At 42.4% G+C, this 18,551-nt stretch overlaps 1 protein-coding gene across 11 annotated transcripts in view; it reads left to right on the forward strand.

The window, feature by feature from the left end:
* The window catches only part of pcdh15b (protocadherin-related 15b), a 1,349,261-nt gene that overhangs the window by 746,514 nt on the left and 584,196 nt on the right, over positions 1-18,551 (forward strand). For 8 of the 11 annotated variants that reach the window (XM_080205457.1, XM_080205459.1, XM_080205466.1 and 5 more), the window contains 2 exons: positions 9,080-9,094; positions 9,719-9,784. The exons of 1 other annotated variant lie outside the window; for it this stretch is intronic. In XM_080205457.1, coding sequence (XP_080061583.1) covers positions 9,080-9,094; positions 9,719-9,784 — 81 coding nt within the window. The remainder of the gene's footprint in view (positions 1-9,079; positions 9,095-9,718; positions 9,785-18,551) is intronic. 2 more of the 11 variants (XM_080205463.1, XM_080205464.1) reach the window with 1 other exon arrangement.

The raw sequence follows: 18,551 nt of genomic DNA on the forward strand, positions 1-18,551 counted from the left end.
CACAAGTCACTCCAAATATATTTTTTATTCATTTTTTTTCCTAATGTTATTAAAATTTCAAATCTCCGAAACAGGATTCATATAAGATAAAGGTTTTAAAAAATGACACCATGCACTCAATTTGGACTGTGCTGCATACCCACATTTTCCAAGATATATTAGAAACATTCCACCAGCCATTCTGCTAAGATAGTTTTCATTACCTCCTGTCATTTTGAGAAATTGCTTTCCTTTTCATTTGATTTGATTTATTATTGTCACATGTATTAACATATAGTGAAAAGTATTGTTTCTTGAGTGCTATATAGACAAAGAGAAGGAGAAGAGAGAGTGTAGAATGTAATGTTACAGTCATAGCTAGGGTGGAGAGAAAGATCAACTTAATGCGAGGTAGATCCATTCAGAAGTCTGATGGTGACAGGGAAGAAGCATGGTTGGAGCGTGTCCTCAAACTTTTGTATCATTCTCCTGATGGAAAAAAGCGGAAAAGTGTCCAGGGTGCATGGGGCCCTTAATTATGATGGTTGCTTTTCCAAGGCAGTGGGAAGTGTCGACAATATCCATGGGTGGGAGGCTGGTTTAAATGATGGACTGGGCTTCATTCACGACCCTTTGTGGTTTCTTGCGGTCTTGGACAGAGCAAGGACCATGCCAAGTCGTGATACAACCAGAAAGAATGCTTTCTATGATGCATTTGTAAAGTTTGGTGAGAGTTGTAACAGACATGCCAAATTTCCATAGTCTTCTGAAAACATAGACGTGTTGGTGGGCTTTCTTAACTACAGTGTTGACGTGGGTTGGGGGGGGTGGTGGTGGAGGAGACCATCTCTTTTCTTCAAATAATAAGAGGAAATAAGTTAAAAGTGGTATTTTGCCTTCTGTAAATTTCAGAAACATTTACTGATCTGGAGAAGTTGCGGTGTGTGGCAAAGTGTAGGTTGGGATCAGAGTGAAACTGCAGGGATAGAATCCCAGGCACTGGTACAAAATGAAGCTCAGTCTTGATCACTGACCGCTGTGAAAGTAAAACTTTTAATTTCTAACACCTATGAGAAACGAAAAAGACTTGCATTTATATGGCACATCTCATGACTACTATGTATCTTAGTGATGTAGAACTGATGAAGTACCATTAAAATGTATTCACAGTTGCAATGTAGGTAGTCAATTTGCACATAGCCACATGTTACGATGACCAGTTTTTGTGAGGTTGATTGTGAGGTTAATTATTGACAAGGACACCAGGGATAGCTCCACTGCTCTTCTTTGGAATAGGTGCGATGAGATCTTTTACATCCACCTTAGTAGCACGTGTACCCTTCTCTTAACATCATCACCTAAAAGATCGCATCCCCAACAGTACAGTAATCTCTCAATACTGCTTTGGTGCATCACCCTTCATTTCTGCACTCAAGCCCTAGATTTGAACATAAACTCAGAAACTTGTGATTCAGATGTGATAGTGCAACTGATCGAACTGAGCCATGGCAGACACAAGGAGATGTTTCTTAAATTTAATCTCTAAACCATAAAAGGTTCTTTAATGAATATATGTACATGGGTGTGATCCTTAATGAGTCTTCTGTATCAGTAATGTGGGCGAGACCCTTAATGAGTGCTTTGTATTGGTATTCACCAAAGAGAAGGACATGACGGATGTTGAGGTCAGGGATCGGTGTGTGAACTCTCCAGAGAATGTCAATGTATCGAAGGAAGAAGTATTGCCTAAGTGGATCCTAAGCTGCATTAAGGTAGACAAGTCCCCAGGGCCAGTTGGGATCTATCCCAAGTTGCTATGGGAGGCAAGGAGAGAGACAGCTGAGACCTTAACAGATATCTTCACGTCCTCTTTGACCACAGGTGAAGTCCCAGAGGACTGGAGAGTAACCAATATTGCTCCTTTGTTTAAGAAAGGAAGCAAGGATAATCCAGAAGCTATAGACCGGTGAGCCTGACATCAGTAGTGGGGAAGCATTTGGAGAAGATACTGAGGGACCAGATATAAGCATACTTGGAAGAAAATAGACTAGTTAGTGACAGGCAGCATGGTTTAGTACGGTGAAGTCTCACCAGCTTGAGTTTTTTGAAAAGGTGACAAAGATAATTGATGAGGGAAAGTTTGTGGATGCAGTTAAATGGACTGTTCCTGTACTGTACTTTTCTTTGTTCTTTATAATAGTAGTGGGAGATGGTGTAGGTGACAAAAGAATAGAATCAAAACCTTTGAACAGGCTTTCACCGCTGTCATTCTTGGTAAAGTGATGGTAGTGAACGGCAAATTAAAGATGGGGTGAGTGAGTGGACAAGGGGAATGGAAGTTGCACGCATAGTTCAGTGGGGAAGAGGTGGGTTTGAGGTAAGAATGAGGCACTGATAGGAAGAAAATGTATTTGTGAACAGGTGAGAAGGTATGAAACATGATGAGAGATCGGGGATGGGGGATGACTTTAAGAAGGAGATGGGCAAGAGTTACTGAAGGCTGCGTTTTCAAATGAACCCTGCAACCATTGGTGGCTGTTTTCCCGTAGCACCATCAGCTACTCCCGACACAAATGAGGGGAAAGAACGAAAATATGAAACTAATTGAAGAAGAGAGATGCAGCAACAAAATAGATAGGAGTCCGAGCAGGAGAGAAGAGCAACAACAACAACAAGGAGCTATCACAGACATAAAGGTGTCATATTCTCAGACTAACCACATGAAAAGCCATTTTGGGGATGAGCTGGTATAAATATTGTCCCTGGTGCACGTACATGATATGCTGGATGTCACATAAAACTATCGTTTTTGGTTAAGAAAAGAAAACTGGTGATAGACCTGAATGCTGAAGTTTAAAATCAATTTGCTGACCTTTCATTCACTTCGAGAATCTACAAGCACCTAGTTAGCTGGATTGCCAGAGGCAACTTGACCTTTAAAGGGACAGTACAGGCTAGCAGTCAAGTGTCACAGCTGGACCCCAGTCCCTAGGCTGCTAGCAAGTGATGCAGTGGCAGATCTGTTAATGCAATGCACTGTTTACAGATCTTGTATATGAGTTTGAAATAGCAATACAAAGTAGCAATTTTTTTCATGAAAGCTAATTGTGATACTTTATACTCCATTTCCTAATGAGTGCCAAATGTTAGTCTCTCAAGAGAACAGTGCATTCTACTGAACCTCTTCATAGCCCTAAATGTTGCAAATGAAGAATGATACTTTTTGGTATGCTCGCTCACTCTTTCTCTCTTGTTGTCCCTACCTATATTATTGACCTGCTGATTAAATGCTGCCTGGGAGTGTGATTTGTGACATTATGTGACAGCAGGGATAGGATTTCTGACATAATCAGCTGTAGTTAAGGCTTCTACTTGAATAAACAGTCATCGTTTCCTTAATGTTTCCCCATTCCAGTTTTCTTTTTGACTGTGGTTTCTCAATTTTAAAGTTGTGTTACTGATGGCACCCTCACTTATCAATGTCCTTTTGAGGCCATTCTGAGATGGTTATGGTGGGACACTAAAACCAAAGTGAAGAGTCTGAATCTCACTGCTGACATGTGTTTCACTCCGTGATGAGTTTTCTAGCCTTGGCTACTCATTTAACAAGCCAGGGAGTACTGCTAATATTGGAAACATTGCCAAGATAGAATCCGTATCCATAGAATCCCTACAGTGCAAAAGGAGGCCATTTGGCCCATCAAGTCTGCACTAACAGATCATCCCACCCGTGCCCTATCCACGTAACTATATACCCCGCTAATTCCCCTAATCTACATGTCTTGGGACATTAAGGGGCATTTTACCACGGTCAATCCACCTAAACTACACAGCTGTGGACTGTGGGAGGAAGCCGGAGCACCCGAAAGACACCCACACAGACACGGGGAGAATGTACAAACTCCACACAGACAGCCACCCAAATCTGGAAGCGAACCCGAGTTTCTGGCGCTGTGAGGTAGCAGTTCCAAACATTGAACCACCATGCCACCCATGTACCTCCTATCCCACTGTTCAAGGAATCAGGATTGATGGATATGTCTTCGTTACTGTTCAAGGAATGACTAAAGCCTATCTAGAAAATGTATCCAAATCTCAAATCTCAGTAAGCTACCTGGAATTTTTAAATAATGCCATTGAACCATCTGACAGATGTTTTTCTCCCTGTTATTGATATGTCTGTATGCGAACATGGAAAACTTAATATGAGTAACAGACATATGCAACAACAAGGAACTTGAATTTATTATTGGAACATGGAAAAGGAGTAGGCCATTTAGGCCATTTAGTTCAGCCTGATCCACCATTCAAAGCGATCATGGCTGATCAGATATTTCAATGCCTTCAGCACCCACTATCCTCATAACTCTGTGTGAATAAGAAATCTAGCAATCTCTGCTTTAGCCATACGCAATAACTGAGCTTCCTTAGCCCACTGGGGAAAAAATGCCGCTGATTCACAATCCTCAGTGTAAAGAAATTTCTCCTCGTCTCTGTTCTAAGTGGCAAGTCCTTTATTTTGAAATTGTGCCTCCTGGTTTTGACTCCCAACTCTTACCTGCATCTACCCTGTCCATCCCTTTAAGCATTGTGTCGGTTTCAATGAGATCGCCTCTCATTATTTCAAACTCTGAAGAATGAGGGCTCAATTTGCCCAATCTCTTTTCATAAGACCGTCCCCAGAACAAGCTGGTGAATCTTTGTTGCACTCCCTCTATGGCAATAATATCCTTTCTGGGATAATGGGACCAAAGCAGCCCTCAGTATTTCAGGTATGATCTAACCAAGCTTCTATTCAATTGAAGCAAGACCTCACGACTGCTATATTAAAATCGTCTTATAAGCCTTCCTCATAAATGTTGCATCTACATGTGTTCGTCTTCATTGACTAATGGACAATGACACACAAGTCCCTTTGTACATCTACACTTTCTCATTTCTTACCATTTAGAAAATGCTCAACGCATCTGTTCCTTTCCCCAAAATAAATTGCCTCACATTTTTGCATATTATATTCCATCTGCCATGTTCTTGTCCATGTCTTTAATGTAATGAATATATCAAGATGTTTCACAGAATCTGTATTTGTAAAAGTTGACACTGAGCCAAAAACTTGATCATAGAAATTGGTGCTAAGGAATGGCTTAGAGGACAAAATAGGGGAGAAATGTTTAGGGGCAGGTTTATAACACTAGAACTTTGATAGCTGAAGGCACTGCCATCAATGGTGGAACAATTAAAACATAATGACAAAGAAGCTAGAATCAGAGGAGTGCAAAATGCTTGCTGGGTTGTGGGGCTGAAGGAGATTTCAGAGGTGGGAAGGCTCGAGGTCGTAAAGGGATCTGAAAATGAGAATGAGCGTTTTAAAATGGGAGAATTGCATAATTGGGAGCTAATGTAGGCCAGTGACCACAGAGGTAATGGGTGATATGGGCTTGATGAGTGGAATTCACCAGCTGCGCACACCCCAAGACTGGAATTTCCCGCCTGAATTCAACAGACCTCTAAATGGTTCTGCTGAATTTTCTGTCTTGCCCACAGAGGGCAGAGGGAAATTTTTGGCCTAACTTCAAAATTACAGAGGGTATAATATGGAAAGTCATCCAGGAATGTGTTGGAATAGTCAAGCCTTCGGTTAACAAATGGATAGATAAGGCTTCCTTTACATGAGCTGAAGCAGAGATGGAGTGGATGATGTTATGGGGCTAGAAATGGGTGGTCTTTGTTAAGTGGAAATCAATTAGTAGAGGGTGTTAATTTGAGCTTTACTTGAGCACGTATAGAGAGACACTCAGTGAAACTGGATTGTTGAGTTAGGAGGTATATGTTTGCAACATTTCACTCTGTAAATAAATTTAAGATTGAGTAAAGATTGGTTCAAGAGTTATCCATCTGGAATAGAGCAGTTTTAGCGATAGCATAAATAAATGGCTGGAAGCTCATCTCAGGGTCAAATATGACACCAAAGTGACAAATAGTCTGGTTGAGCCTGGGAAGGGGATAGCAAACAGATTTGTAGTACAGATCCAAAGTTTAACTGGAGAAAACTTCTGCTTATCTTGTACAGGGTCTACAACAAACAGTTCTTCAGCAAGAGTAGAGAAGTCAAGAGAAGCAGCAGGGAGTTTGAACTGGGTGTCATCAGTGTACAATTGAAAACTGACTATGGCCAGAATTCCCCAAACTCGTCTGTGACTGGGGTTCTCCAATCACGCTGCAGTGAATGGAGATTTGGTTGAATACCAAATTTTCCACTTTTGCTGGCAGTGATGGTGGGCGTACAAACAAAGAATAAAGAAAATTACAACACAGGAACAGATCCTTTGGCCCTCCAAGCCTGCACCGCCCATGCTGCCCGACTGAACTAAAACCCCCTACCTTCCGGGGATCATATCCCTCTGTTCCCATCCTATTCATGTATTTGTCCAGCCGCCCTCTTAAAACTCACTATCGTATCTGCTTCCACTACCTCTCCCAGCAGCGAGTTTCAGGCACTCACCACCCTCTGTGCAAAAAAAACTTGCCTTGAACATCTCCTTTGAACCTTGCCCCTTGCACCTTAAACCTATGCCCCTGAGTATTTGACTCTTCCATCCTGGGAAAAAAAGGCTTCTGACTATCCACTCTGTCCATGCCCCTCATGATCTTATAGACTGCTATCAGGTCGCCCCTCAACCTCTGTCGTTCTAGTGAGAACAAACCAAGTTTCTGCAACCTCTCCTCATAGCTAATGTCCTCCAGATCAGGCAAGATCCTGGTAAATCTTTGTACCCTCTCCAAAGCTTCCACATCTTTCTACTAGTGTGGCGACCAGAATTGAACAGTATATTCCAAGTGCGGCCTAACTAAGGTTCTACAAAACTGCAACATAACTTGCCAATTTTTAAACTCAATGGGTCCAATTTTACCATTTGGAGTCTAAGGGCCGGATCCAGGCGTAATACAGATTTGAGCCCAGAATCCCTACTTTGCAGCGCACCCATACGCTTTTTGCCAGTTCCGGTCCGATCTACTGTAGGCGGGGCTGAGCACTGCCGGAACGTTCGGAACTGCATGCGCGGTTCGAAAAAAATCTGAAAAAGCACGCCCTGGTTGGGAAAGAGAAAAAAGAGCAGAGAGAGAGAGCGGCTCTCTGACCCAGATCATCCTCTGGAGGGGTGTTGGGGGAAGAGGGAGGCAGGTCAGAGGATCCTCTGGGTGGGGGGGGAAGGGTGGGTAGGTCGGTAGCGAGAAGGCTGATCGTTGTCTGGTGGTGGTGGGGGGGAGACCTGATCGCTCACTGATGGTGGTGGTGAGGGGTGGGTGGTGGCGGATGAACCTCTGGTGGGGATCTCTGGTCGGGTTGGTTTATCTGGCAACCCTGCTCATCACAGTATTTCTAGCGATTGTTCAAAATGAATGATTGTCTGCTATTGAAATAAACCATTATATTCTCTGTGCTGTGTTAACACAAAAAAACATTCAATCAGTCCATGACCTGTTCGCAGCTCCTGATAACAACACGTCCACTCAGAGTGGAGGGATTCGTTCCTCGGGTGGAGAGGAGGGGTCACCTGCAGAGTGGCAATGGACTCCCCTGCCCCCCCCCGCCCCCACACCAGAGATCTGTCAACGCCCCCCTTCCCTCCACCATCAGTGAGAGATCCGTCTCCCTCACCACCAGACAACGATCCGCCCTCTCGCTTCCCTCTCCCCCACTGAGATACATCTGACCCGCCTCCTCCTCCTCCTCCTCCTCCTCCCCCCGTCCCCACCCAGAGGACGCTCTGACCTGCCTCTTCCTCCCCCCACCCCCGACCTCTCTCCTCCTCCTCTCTCCCCAGCCCGCCCCCCACCACCTCCTTCCCAGAGAATGATCTGCCGCTTCAGAGGTTCCCCTGCAAAATCAAAATCGGCTTCAGATTTTTACTTTGCAGGTCACTCACAGCGCGGATCCAGAATGGACGAGAAGAAGGTAAAACAGGATTTGATGGTAAAGTTGGGTGCATGGTTCATTAAATCGATTTAAATGCACGCTAATGCATTTAAATCGTCGGGCCACCCGATTCGGGCGCGGACCGGATCCGCGCCTGAATCGGGTGTCGGTAAAGGTGCGATATGCTCGGATTCGGGTGCAAATCGCATTAAAGGCCCAACGCCCGAACTTACCATGATTTCACGCCCGAAAGTGGGTGCGAAGTTTTGGCAAAATGGGACCCGATGCCCTGACCGATAAAGGCAAGCATGCCGTATGCCTTCTTGACTACCTTCTCCACCACCTACATTGCCATTTTCAGTGACCTGTTACCTGTACGCCCAGATCCCTCTTCCTATCAGTACTCTTAAGGGTTCTGCCATTTACTGTCTAACATCAGAGAATTCCAGCCTACGTTTTTTTTAGATAATGTCATCAAAGGGCAGGATATGGTTCAGAAATAGAAATCGACAGGTATTTGGGGAAATAACGTTTACACGTGCACAGACTTCGCTGATTGCACATTAAAATGCCTGAGTAACTGAGAAATGCTGATTTCGGAAATCTGCACTAACTTGATAAAAGAGCCGAAGAAATGCTAAAGTTGGTGTCAAATGCTGCTTGTTAGAATGAATGAGATATAAGATTACATTGAATATATCGATGTATTTTTCCAGGCATTCTCTGAAAACAAAGTAATTGTTTTGCATTTTTGCCTTTTTGTGTTTTTTCTTGCGTTTTCTTGTTTGTTCCTTCTGTTTCCTAACAATTTAAAGTAATTTAAGTTTGATGAGGAAGGCAGCATCCATACATTACAAAGGAGCAATGATTGCTCGCTAATGGCATTGCATACATATCCTCCCTTTTCTGTTCTTTCATATGGGTATCAGGACTGGCTTGCAGTTTTGTTTTGGATTGCAGTACATACAGTTTAGAGCTCTGTTTACAGATAGGAACTGTGGGTTAGGCACTTCTTGATCAACTTTGTTTTCGTTCAGATTATTTTTTATTGCACTTTTCAATTCTTGCCTTCATTTTGAGATCTAATATTCTCTTTTATTCCACTGAAAATTTGTCATCCTTTCTTCTCTTTTACTTATGCTGTGCTGCTTCAATCTTTGTGAAACTGAACTTTGACTCCAGATTGGCAGTTTGACGGTAAGATGGTGAACAGCAAAGCTACATATTCTTAAAATCTTTAAATGTTGCTGCTGTGTTGGGTGGCACGTTGGCACAGTGGTTAGCACTGCTGCCTCATAGCGCCAGGGACCCAGGTACGATTCCCAGCTTGCGTCACTGTCTGTTATGGACCTTGCACGTTCTCCCTGTGTTTGTGGGGTAAGACGTGTTGGTTAGGTGCATTGGCCATGCTAAATTCTCCTTCAGTGTATTCGAACAGGTGCCGGAGTGTGGCGACTAGGGCATTTTCACAGCAACTTCATTGCCGTGTTAATGTAAGTCTACTTGTGACACGAATAAACTTTTAATCTTTACTAGTCTTAATACTTTGCGCACCATGACAATAGGTTGCTCTGTTTAATTTAATTTTTGAGATAATGATTGGGCTCAATATAAATTTGTGATGTATGAAGAAAGGGAGAACTGTCATGAAATATATCTCAACTTTTTGAAAACTTTCTTTTCCACTTATTACTTTCGTATGAGACCTGCGTCAATAAAAATAAAACATATTTTGTGCTAGTTGAGCTTAACATCAAACATCTAAGCTGTAGTTTTCAATGAAAGTACATATGCATAATTTTTTTTTGTTACTACTGACAGATTGCAAACTGGCAAGATCAGGTCCTCCAGCAACAATAGTTGCAATTGATGAAGAAAGTCGAAATGGTGAGTAGTGTGTTATGTTTTGAATCATCTGCAAGTTCGATTTTTAACAATTTGCAGCAGGTAATAAACATTGTGGCAGAGATCTGGCTGGCATAGAAATTATTGTTGAGCTTGAAAAAACTAAATTCAAATGTATAAGTTGAACTTAAATTTTGATGATTCTGCGTTGAGTACCGTGATTCGTGAGGTTGGTGTTACTGTTGATGCTAACAATTGACAAATGTTTAATATGTTTCTAAAACATCCATTTGTCTACAATTTTAACTGAGCTGTTAACCAAACATTAATTTTCAGCCTATAATGTTTCAAGATCTCTTGTGCAGTTGTCTTTTGTTACCTGACAAGGAGCTTGTACCAATGTGACAAGGCTTGAAATGTGCAAGGGTTGCACTGATTTCGCAAATATTGTTGCAGGAATAGTTGTCATTCAGGTCACTTGTTGCATATATATATCATTACAATGGAGCTCTACAAATAACTTGACAGGAGCACTTAACTAAGGAAAGACGCTGCAGACAAATCTAGGGGGGAAAAGAATTTCCATATGTATATTCCCAAAACTTCAGTCATTTTTACACTAAAATCTACAATTATCCTCAATTTAAATTTAGCAATGCACATAACAGAGCGATGTGTGAATGCTGTACTAAAAATTGTGGCATGATTTAAAGCAAGTGGTGGAGCCTATAATTTGCCATGAAGAATGGTAGTATTATGTGATTGTGATTATTATTCTGAAATACCAATACCTAGAGTGCAATATGTATGATCGTTACTGAGTATTAATTAGGACAGAGTAATTTGAATGAAAATGGTTGGGGAAATGGACTAATGACTGAATGTCCTCTGCCTGTGCTATAAGTTTCTACGGCCATGACTCGATACTCCCCTCCCACCTCTGGATGCTGTGCCGCAGGATGTGGCAAAGTGCTTCATAACTGATTAGATAACTTTGAAGTGTTGACATTGTTGTCGTCCAAAACATGGCAGCCAGTTTCTGCATGACAACCACAAACAACGTGAGATGGATGACCAGTCATTCTGCTTTTTGTGAGATTAAATGCAACATAAAATGGTGAAATATATGAATAGAATATTTTTGAATGAGCAGACAGATGGGGACTTAGATCTCATTCGAGAAACCATTTAGTACCCTCACAATGCTCTCTTGTGTTGTCAACTTAGAATATATGCTCAAGTCCTGGATTGGAGTTTAAACCAGAAACTTCAGTCATGGAGGTAGGGTACTAATATTGAGTCAACGATAAAATTATATGTTAAACTGTGTTGGTTTTTGCAGCAGTGCAATATGCAGCAACTCACTTCATGCAAGATTAATATCTATGTTTTCCAAAGGTACAGTTATTGATCACATTGGCTTAAGGCCGACAGCAGCGATGTTATTTATATACTGAATGCAAACATCTGAGTAACTGCATAATGGAATTACATTAACATATTGATAATTCTTAAGCAGTGGATGATCCTTCGGCTACGATACATTTGGCCTACTTAACTGCGAGGTCTACCGTTAGAGTTAAGCAATGAACATTGGGCTGTCCGGATGTTTGAAGAAGTAAATGGCTCCCATGGGTAGAATAAATTCCAGGACTGCAGGCAGACATGTACATTAGTGCACGAGACGTATTTTACTGAGGGCACTTGAGGGTTGCTACACTTACTGCTATTAAATGGTATTTGAGTTCTGAACATATGGGTTAATATACTGGTTTTGCTTAATTGTCTTGTGGGTCTGGAGATTTTACTGCAATTAATCACAGATGCACAAATAAATAATTGTTTTTGAAATAAACAGATGATTAGTTACAACTTGCACTCCAATTTAGTGCAAAGGTTTCACTTTCTGCATTTGGTATATTAATTTTAACTTAACTTGTAGCCTAGCACACAAAATACTGAGAGAAGAAAACAATTACAGGGCCTCCATTTTGACTGCCCACCTCAGCTCGCCACCCACCTGACAAAAACCAGGCTAGTGACTGGGGAGAGGTACGGCTGAGGTTGATGCCTTACAGCGTCCGATCCCACCAACTTCCTGTCGCATTCCAGTATTAACCTGCTGTTTGGAGCAGGCAAACCGTCGGACACCAGTAGGAAACAAGCTGGGTCCAGCTGAAGTACGCAGATTGAGTCTCGATTTGTATCATGTGGGCATGGACGTGGCAATTGTTGGTGGAGGCCTGAGCAGGGGAGGAGTGCTGTGTGCACTGTTACCTGGTGATGCCCCCTGACCCACTTTCAAAATCAGCGGCCTTTCTCATGCAAGGTTTAAGAACAAAGTGAGAGTGGGATATCTTGTTGTGGTGGGCCACATGATATGATTTGATTTATTATTGTCGCATGTATATGGATACAGTGAAATGTGTTGTTTCTTGCGCAATACCGACAAAACCTACTGTTCATAAGAGTACACGGGGAGAAGGTAAGAATAGGGTGCTGAATATAATGTTGCAGTTACAGATAGGGTGAAGAGAAAGATCAGATTAATAGAATCATAATATGTGATGTGACCATTCAAAAGTTTGATGACAGCAGGGAAGAAACCATTCTTCAGTCAGTTGGTACGTGACCTCAGACCTTTGTATCTTTTTCCTGATGGAAGAAGGTAGAAGAGAGTATGTCTGGAGTGTGCACAGTCCTTGATTATGCTGGCTGCTTTCCTAAGGTCACAGCAAGAGTTGACAGAGTCAATGGATGGGAGGCTGATTTGCACGATGGACTGGGCTATGTTCACAACCCTTTGTAGTTTCTTGTAGTCTTGGTCAGAGCAGGAGCCGTACCAGGCTGTGAATCATCCGGACAGGATGCTTTCTAGGGTGCCTCTGTCAAAATTGGTGAGAGTCATTGTGAACGTGCTAAATTTTCTTCGCCTTCTGAGAAAGTAGAGCATTTGTGGACGTTTTTAACTATAGTATTGATGAGGAGGGACCAGGACAGATTGTTGGTGATCTGAATGTCTAGAAATATGGTAACCAATAACACAGTTGGAACCACAAATGAGTTTCTGCTGAGAGAGTTTGAATGTTCAAATGGTCAATAGAACGTGGAAGGTAAACATCTCTGAACTATGCCTGCGTTGCAGTCCACATGGTGTGGAGTCGGACAAATCTGAAAGTTGAATGTGTTGTTTAAAGAGCAGTGTGGGAGACAGGTGTTCCAATTCATGAGGCACTGGCATGAGTTTTGGGGAAACAGAAAGCTGTTCCATTGCGACAGGCTCCATTTAAACACGTGGTTTAGAACAAGTGATCGGTAGCTCAAATAGCTCGCTCTTTAGTTGGGACTGAAAAGGTAGGAGGAAGTTAGAGATGAGGGGAACATTATAAATTTAAAGAGAACAGTCATGGCTAGAGCAATTTAGATATTTAGGTGCAAATGCATTGAGTGTGACTGGAACAGACAAAATGAGAAGAAAATCATATGAACAAAAGAACAAAAACAGCCCGGGAAACAGGCCCTTTGGCCCAACGAACCCGCACCGCCATTTTAACGCTACCAGTCCCCCCTCCACCCATGACCCTCATTTATGCTTATGGCATTCCACATTGAGGGAAACTAATTTCAGGACAATTTATTACCTCCAATCAGCCTAATAGCACACCTTTGGGGTGTGGGAGGAAACCAGAGCACCCGGAGAAAACCCACGCAAGCACGGGGAGAATGCGCAAACTCCCACAGACACTGGCCCAAGTCCATGTGTCTGCACAGCAAACAGTGATAGTCACTGAGCTGTCGTGTTGCCCAGCATCTGGTTCAGTTTAAGCGCACACTAACGACATGAAGCACTAGGCTATTCTCGAACATCCAAGAGCAGCCCTGGTACGACCTATTGCGTGTATGCCCCTCGTTGGACAACAAGGCGGACCGACTTAAAAACCTGTGAATTAAAAGAGAAAAACATTAGTATCATTCCACATCCTTTTACATTACCAGGGACGTCCCAGTGCTAATGAACCTTGTTTAAAACAATCTCCTATATCCTCCCATCTCCAACCCTGTCTACTGTTGTGTTGCAGGATTTGCCTACGTGAGTTCATTGCCATGTAGGCAGCACACAAACTTTGCACTGCCTTTTGCTTTAAATTATAATGACGTGTAGCCCAGGACTAAGCATGTGGCCGAGTAGCTGCTTGCCGCATACTATTTGAGACTACAACTACTTCAAACTAGCCCGCACTTCCAGGAGACAGTGTGTGCTTCATAAAGGCGAGGTGAATTCTGGCTGCAGTTGTAGGAACTGGTGAAAGAAGAGATGCTGAGCAGAAAGAGGAGTGCAAATGGTGCAACAGGCCAGACAGTATGCTTTAGCACGCTCTAATGCAGCCTTGGGTGTAGGTGGTGGACATGAGGAGAGAGGCCCTCTTCCCTTATGGGGCCAGAAGGCCCTCCAGACTTGTAGTACAAAGGCACTACTGCAGATAATTGTCTGGATCAATGCCAACAGCTCAAATCTAACCACGAGCCTCACATACATTAGAATTATCAGTTGTCTCTATCAAGCACGACTCGTACTGAACATTCGTACTCTCATTTCGCCTCCATAAACTTAGCACTGCTTCATTCCTCCCACTCACATTGTACACAAACTGCCAGCTATTTGACTGTGACAGGCACATTAGCCAAACACGTTGCACCATACTCACTGATGTAGTTCCTTCTCTCTTGTGGGACAAGATTTTCCACAATAAGAGGCAGCAGCACCTAACAGGCAGAGGATAGTCCTTAGCCTGCTCCATGGACAGCAGTTTGGCTGATACCACAGAGAGTGATGACAAGCGATCATATGATTGAATTTCAGTTTGAAAGAGAGAAGATTAGGTCCAAGTTTTGGGGTGTGGAAATCTTACGAAAAAATGGCAGAGTATTGTTTAGCAACAAGCCAGTTTTCTCTCCAGAACTTATGGTGCCCTGCAAAAGAAATCAAGGGAGTGTGTTACATGCCATCGTGAGGAGGAAGGAGTTGCGGGGAGGGGCGGGGGTACATGCTGGCAAAATCCAGCTGCACAGAGATTTGGGTGCCATCTTTAAAGAGTGCCCGGATCAGAGCACATATAAATCTCCCCACCACTCTCTACTCCAGTCCGCCACGGAGATCTCAGGTATTCCTCTTTGCACCCTAATTGGATTTGGCACTTCTCTACCTTCTTCCCCATGCCCCCTTCCCGACCATCAGCCTCTTCCCACCAACCAACATCCCCCCCATCCCTCCCTTATGAATGTGATGACCTTGGCAGAGAAGGTCGGGGAAGATCTGAGATTGTGATCTTGCTGGCAAGATCTGCAAAACTTGGGTCTTGAGCTCACATCGGCATTCACAGACAGTGAGTGTGGGCTCGAGATCACCCACCACCCCCGACCAACCCCCCCGCCATTTTAAACCAAAATGAAGGGTGACTATGAGGGCGCAAAAGCAGAGTGAACTAAAGTGAACTAACAAATTAATTTAAGGGATAGGTCAACTGAGGTGCAGTGGCGGAAGTTTAAGGGGATATTTTGAATACACGGAATAGATATATTCCAGTGAGAAAGAAACAATCCAAGTGGTGGATTCACTATCTGTGGTAAATTAAAAAGTTAAAGGAAAGGGTATAATTGCGCATGGATGGGTGATAGATAAGAAGATTGGACAGAATATTAAAACATCGCAGAGAATGACTACGAGGCCAATGAGAGAAAAATTAAGAGCACAAGAGAAGGCTAATTAAATTATAAAAACAGATACTATGAGTTCCTATGGATAATTTAAAAAGAAATGAGTTAACAAAGTGAGCTTGATCCCATAGAAAGTGAGTCTGGAAATTAATAACGGATAACAACGAGACAACAGGTGAATAGAACAGGTAATATGCATCGGTCTTCACTGTGGAGAATATGAGCAACATCCCAGAAATAGCTGTGAATCAGGAAATGGAAGTAAGGAAAGAATTCAAGAAAATTACAATTGTTGGGGAAGCGGTAATGAGAAAATTGTTGGAACTGGGGCGCCAAAGTCCCTGGCCCTGATGGACTTCATCCTCGGGACTTAAAATAAGTGATTGGTGAGATAGTTGATTTTCTATGGGATCAAGCTCACTTTGTTAACTCATTTCTTTTTAAATTATCTATAGAAACCCATAGTATCTGTTTTTATAATTTAATTAGCCTTCTCTTGTGCTCTTAATTTTTCTCTCATTGACCTCGTAGTCATTCTCTGCGATGTTTTAATATTCTGTCCAATCTTCTTATCTATCACCCATCCATGCGCAATTATACCCTTTCCTTTAACATTTTAATTTACCACAGATAGTGGATCCACCACTTGGATAGTAGGTTTTCATTTTTCATGATTCCCTAGATTCAAAGAAGTTTTCATCAGATTGGAAAATAGCAAATATAACCCTTTATTCATATAGAGAGGGAAACAGAAAACAGGAACGTACAGGCAAGTTAACATCTGTCATAGGGAAAATATTAGGAAATGTTAGGAGCTTTATTAAAGCTATTATATAGCACTTAGATAAATTCAACTCAATCAGGCAAATTCAACATGATTTTGTGCAAAGGAAATTATGTTTTACCAATTTATTTGAGTTCTTTGAAGAATTAACATATGCTGTGGATAAAAGGGAACTGATGGATGTGCTTTTCTTGGATTTTCAAAGGTATTTGATAAAGTGCCACATCAAAGGTCATGTCACATATTGACATGGATAGAAGATTGGATAGTTAGGTATAAATGGGATACTTTCTCGTTAGCAAGATGTAACAAGTCATCTGCCACAGTTGGGGCCTCAACATTTTACACTGTATATAAATGACTTGGATGAAGTGACCAAAGGTATGGTTGCTAAATTTGCTGGTGATGTGAAGATAGGTTGGAAAGTAAGATATGAAAAGGACACAAGGCGACAAAGAGGTATAGATTAAATGAGTGGGCAGAGATCTGGCAAAGGGAGTATGATGTGAGAAAATGTAAAATTTTCCATTTTATAGAATCCTTACAGTGCAGAAAGAGGCCATTTGCACCAACAACAATCCCACCCAGACCCTACCCCCATAACCCCACCTATTTACCCTGCTAGTTCCCTGACATTAAGGGGCGATTTATTCTGGCCAATCAATCCAACCAGCTGTTTACTGGGAGGAAATCTGAGCACCCAGAGGAAACACTCACAGACATGGGAAGAAAGTGCAGATCCCACACAGACAATGACCCCAGCTGAATATTGAACTGGCGCTGTGAGGCAGCAGTGCTAACCACTGCGCCACCATGCCACCACGCCAGAAGAATAAAAAAAAACATGTTCCGTAAATGGTGAGAGATTGCAAAGCACTAAGATGAAGAGGGATCTAGATAGCCTAGTGCATGAATCACAAGAGGTTATTATTCAGGTACAGCAAGTAATCAGGAAAGGCAATAGAATATTATTGTTTATTGGGAGGAGAATTAATTACAAAAGTAGAAAGGTTATGCTTTGGTTCTGCAAAGCATTGGTGAAGCCATATCTGGAATCCTGTTTATAGTCTTGGCCTCCATATTTAAGAAAGCATGTAAATTAATTGGAAGCAATTTAGAGAGGGTTTACTAGACTAATAATTGGAGTGGGATGGTTGTTTTATGAGGAAATGTTGGACAGGCTGGGCTTTTATCAACTGGGGTTTAGAAAAGTAAGAGGTAACTTGATTGAAACATTTAAGATCCTGAGAGGTCTTGACAGGGTGGATGTGGGATGTTCTCTTGTGGGAGAGTCAAGAACTAGGGGTCATGGTTTGAAAATAAGGAGTCACCTATTTAAGGTAGAAGTGAGACAAATAATTCGGATGGTCGAGAGTTTTTGGAACTCCTTTCCCCAAAAGTGTTGGAAGCAGAGTCTTTGAACATATTTTTGTTAAATTTTGAATATATTTAAGGCAAAGCTGAATACATTCTTGATAAGCATGGGTGTAAAAGGTGGGTGAAAAAAAGGATTCGAGATTATAATCAAACCAGTCATGATCTGATTGATTGGTGGAGCAGGCTTGTGGGGTTGAGTGGCCTACATCTGCTCCTATGTTTGTTCATTTGTATGCTCATGTCAAACCCACCTTCCCACATCCCACTTCCTCCTTATTACTCAATTGTTTTGGATTTTCATCTTGCAGTTCTTGTATTTTACTTTAGTTTTCTTTTATTCATTCTTGGGACATGTTCATTGCTGGCTAGCCAGCAATTATTGCCCATCCTTAGTTGCCCTTGAAAAGGTGGTGGTGCAGCTGAGTGGCTTACTCAGCCACTTCAGAGAGCAGTTGAGAGATAACCGTGTTGCTGTGGCTCTGGAGTCACACATAGGCCAGAGCAGGTAAGGATCGAAGATTTCCTTCCCTAAAGGACATTAACGAACCAAATAGGTTTTTCTAACAATTGACAGTGGTTACCAGTGGATACTTAATTCCAGATATTGTTTACTGAATTCGAATTGCACTATCTGCCATGATGGGATTCAAACCCGGGTCCCCAGAACATTAGTAAATGATCTCCTTGTCAAGCACCAAGGCAGGAACTTTGAATCCAAGAGAAACAAGAAACTGGTGAAGAAGGAACGCCATTGCTGATCTCACATTTGCAAGCATCAGCTCAGGATACAACATCACAGAGAGTTGGGATCTGCACATGGTGAGTCACTGGTCTTGAGGGGCCTGCAAATATTCCTGGGGGTAAAGAAATATTACAGGTGTCCCAAATGGTGAGGTCACGCCTAAACTCTGGTGTCGAGGGCTCAGTTCAGCA

This window comes from Carcharhinus amblyrhynchos, chromosome 17, assembly GCF_965287045.1.
Source record: "Carcharhinus amblyrhynchos chromosome 17, sCarAmb.v2.hapA, whole genome shotgun sequence".
Classification (NCBI taxonomy): Eukaryota; Metazoa; Chordata; class Chondrichthyes; order Carcharhiniformes; family Carcharhinidae; genus Carcharhinus; species Carcharhinus amblyrhynchos.